A 4,409-nucleotide genomic window follows, 5' to 3' on the forward strand; every position below is an offset into this window, starting at 1 on the left:
AAGAGAGAGGATTAAGTATGCTCTCTCTTAGAATATAATTATATATATAAGTATAGTATAAGTTATATATATATATATAGTATATAATATATATATATATATATATATATATATAATAATATACTCTCTCTCTTAGAATATAATTTAATAAGTATACCATCTATTATATATAGTTATAAAATATGTATAAGTATATATAAGTGATACTCTCTCTTATATAAATATATATATGTATAAGTATGTATAAATATCAACTTTCTTTTATATAAGTATAGTATAAGTATTAAGTAATGCTCTGCTCTTAATATAATGTATAAGTATATATAAGTATACTTCTCCTTATATATGTATGAATATGTATAAATATATATAAGTATGTCTCTCTTAAATATAAGTATATATAGTAGGTATATTCTCTCTTATCATATGTATAACTCTTATATAATTATATATATGTATAGATGTATGCTCTCTCTTATCATATGTGTACAGTGTATACTCTCTCTATATATATATATATTATATAATTAATGAGAAAACTGTAGGAGCGGCTGGGCAGTTCTCCTGATCGTGCGCTGCCTGGGCTTTTTTGAAAAAAAAGCCTAACGGCGATACATGCTCATCCATCTCGTGAGCGCCAGGCGCTCTTCCCAAAAAATGCAAAACTATGCCGCCAATTTCCTCAATCTCTCTCCAGATCGGTCTCTCTTCTTATCTCTCAAACTCTGCAATCCCTCCTCCTCCCCCTCTCAGATCCCATAAATCCCTTGCACCAGTACGAGATCCTACACCCAAACACGCTCCGGCCACGACCATCTCTCTCGCGCCGCCACAGATCCCGATCCGTCTCCCAACAGCCTCGCGACCGCAGACCGACGGCACGCCGCGCACGAGCAGCAGCACCCCGCCGAGCACCGAAACCAACCACGAATCCCACGATGCTCCAGCCGCCTCCGTCGCTCGTGACCCAGATCCGACCAGCGCACTGCCGCCGGCACCTGTCCCCGCCTCGTCTCACTCCATCGCTTCGTGACGCCGCATCCACAAGCCGCGCACTGACCGAGCCACCGCAGCACGCCACGAGTATTCAGGTAATTATTCTATACGCTTATGTTTGAACCAATCTTCCTGATTCTGTGAATTTTAATAATGAAACGTGGAATAGGAGTATCCTATTAATTTTGTGCTTTTGATTGGAATTAAGGAGCAAAGAGTGACAATTTATTAACATATATTCCTAATGAGAGCTAGAATGAATTTTGTTTCTGGGTTGTTGATTCTGGGTTGTTGATTCTGGGTTAGTTCATGTAATTCACTAGTTTGCTTGTGATTAAGATACAAAATGTAAGTATACTGTAATAAAAGGAAAAACAGAATCACCTATAGTTTAAAAACTGTTTAAAACATATTTATATTTTATAACAATCTTATTCTTTTTCCTTTTAAGATCAATGTGATTCATTTTTTAGCAAAGATGGCAGGCTCTAGTTAAAACTGGACAACATCAATACTACGTATAATTAGAGAACATTCAAGTTAATGTGCTCCTTTAACCAAGCTCACATTCGTGATATCATCATTTGTTTCTTAATGAATCATGCATCTCTTTTACAGGCAAAAAAAAGTGTTCAAAAATGGAAGAATCAAGTGCTAGTGGAATTGAAATTCTTGACAGTACAGAAAATGCTCCTAAGCCACTACTCGGAATGAAATTTAATACTTATGAAGAGCTTATAACTATTATAACATTACGCATTGTTGATGGGTTTTGGAATAAGGAAGAGCACGGTAAATTACTCAAAGAAGACAAGAGACGTGCTGGACAGAAAGTTTGTTTGTGATAAGGAGGGTTATAGATCTAATAGAGACAAGATGGAGATGCCTTTTCGGCGAGAGACCCGAGTGGGATGTAAGGCAATGATGAGAGTTAAAGTATTGGAGGACAAATCGTGGGAGGTCACGGGGTTTGTTGAAGAACATACAAATCATGTGTTGAGTAGTCCAGACAAAGCAAAGATGCACAGATCACACCAACAATTCCATAAATCTCAAAGTTGTAAAAAACTTATTGAGAGTCTGCAAGAAGAAGGTATGCCTCCATCCACTATTTCTCGCGTCATTAACGCAACCACTGGAAGAGAAGGCGAATTAGTGACACCACAACAGTGTATTGATCACATCAGATACCAGAGAGTCAACAATATTGGCCATGAATGCATATCTATCATAAAACATTTTCAGAGTTTGACAGCGAATGATCCAGAATTCTATTTTGCAATAGAAGTTGACAGTAGTGGACAAATGAGGAGTGTTTTCTGGGCTGATGGAAGATCAAGAGCGTCTTATTTGCAATTCAGTGATGTTGTTGTGTTTGATGTGACATACAGAACTAATAAGTTCAGTCTTCCATTTGCTCCATTTACTGGTGTGAATCATCATAGACAGTCCACTTTACTTGGTTGTGCATTATTAGCTGATGAACAAGAAGATACCTTTGTGTGGTTATTTGAAGAATGGCTGAAATGCATGCATGGGGTTGAACCAGGTGCTATTATAACAGATCAGGATAGAGCCATGTGTAATGCTATTCACTCTGTGTTTCCAATGACAAGACATCGTTATTGCTTTTGGCACATGCAAAAGCACATTACTGATCATTTGCCTACTTTGGTTTCTCGTTATGGTGAACAGTTTCAAAGGTATTGGGGCTTATGGTGTAATAGTTCTTCAATTGAACAGTGTGAAGGATATTGGCTTGAGATGAAGGAGAAGTTTGATATAAATGAAGAAGAGGATGGATGGTTGCAAACTGTTTACAAATATCGAGAACATTGGGTGTCATGTTATTTGAAGGACACTTTTTTTGCTGGAATGAGATCGAGCCAAAGAAGTGAAAGTATTAATGCATTTTTTGATGGGTATGTTAACTCACAGACTCAATTACACGAGTTTGTATTACAATATGAAAAAGCATTAACTCATCGTCGCTTAAGTGAAGCTCATGAAGATTTTAAGAGTCTTAACACAAAGCCTGTCATGCTCCTTGGACATCCGATTGAGGTCCAAGCTGGAGAAATGTATACACGCAACATGTTTGATGTGTTCCAAACCGAATTCAAAGGATTTGCTACAGAGTTTTGTGAAGAATTAAGCAAAGATGGGGATATTATTGAATACAAGATTTGTAAGTTTGCAGATAGAGAAAAATGGGAGGTGGTTACTTATGAAGAATCCAGTAAGATGCAATTCATTTGTTCTTGTGCTTTGTTTGAAACTAATGGTGTTGTATGTAGACATATATTGTCGCTAATGATGGCTAGCCAAATTTCTTCATTACCCGATCATTACATCCTACATCGTTGGACTATACATGCTCGACATCGTAACATTGGGGTTGGCAATATCGTATTTGGAAGAAACCTCACAAGCTGTGAAGAGAAGATTAATTTGTTGAAATCTTGGGCTTTAAGAGCAAAATTCAATAATGCGCTCGAGCTTGCATTTGATTCAGAAGAGAGGATGCAGAAATTAGATAACGTGTTAACAAAATTCATAGAATCACTTGAAGAAGAAGTTAGAGAAACAGAAGATAATCCTCAGATTTCAGCACCCATTTCACATACAATGGAGCACATTCCTCAGATTACAGTTCGTGATCCTGAAAAATCTGCAAGGACTAAAGGTCGGCCACGCAATGCTACTAGAATTCAGTCAGGATTAGAACAAGCACAAGAAAAGAGAGAGAGGAAGAAGCGTATATGTAGCAGATGTGGTGAACTCGGGCATTATAGAACTAGCTGTAAAGTCAATTTGCCAAGGTACAATTTCTTTATTTTTCATATTTAGCTTTTTTGTGAATTTCTTATTAGATTAGTTTTTAGTCGAATTTGCCAAGGTATATAGAAGTCACAGTTTTTGTTTTTAGTCGCATTATCTTCCAGATTTCATATTTTGAACTTGCCCTCTGACATTCATAATAGCATATTGAGTTGGTTATCCTACTGTCTTGACGTTCTATTTTCTTTTTTGTAGGTAAGAGCAAAAAGAAATCTGCAAGCTGGGTAGATTGCAAGCTGGGCTTTTGTTGAGCCAAATTGGTATTTTATGGGAGAATCAAGTTGTTGGAAGAAGATGGGTAGATTGTACTCTGTATGAAGTGTTGAGCACTTTGATTATGCTTCCCTTTGTTATAGTACTATGTATGAAGTTCACATTGGTGACTTTTTAATTTGTTGAGCATTTTGTGCAAATTTTATGTATGAATTTGCTTCTCATTTTGATCTCATCTGCGTATTGTTATTGTGTATGTTTGAAGATGGGTAGATTGTACTCTGTATGAAGTGTTGAGCACTTTGATTATGCTTCCCTTTGTTATAGTACTATGTATGAAGTTCACATTGGTGACTTTT

At 36.7% G+C, this 4,409-nt stretch overlaps 1 protein-coding gene across 1 annotated transcript; it reads left to right on the forward strand.

Moving 5' to 3' along the window:
- LOC109821540 (protein FAR1-RELATED SEQUENCE 5-like) lies at positions 1,873-4,088 on the forward strand. The gene is made up of 3 exons (XM_020387721.1): positions 1,873-3,818; positions 3,870-3,895; positions 4,033-4,088. The coding sequence occupies exons 1-3, from the start codon at positions 1,873-1,875 to the stop codon at positions 4,086-4,088; spliced, it is 2,028 nt and encodes a 675-aa protein (XP_020243310.1).

Source organism: Asparagus officinalis, chromosome 8, assembly GCF_001876935.1.
Source record: "Asparagus officinalis chromosome 8, Aspof.V1, whole genome shotgun sequence".
Classification (NCBI taxonomy): Eukaryota; Viridiplantae; Streptophyta; class Magnoliopsida; order Asparagales; family Asparagaceae; genus Asparagus; species Asparagus officinalis.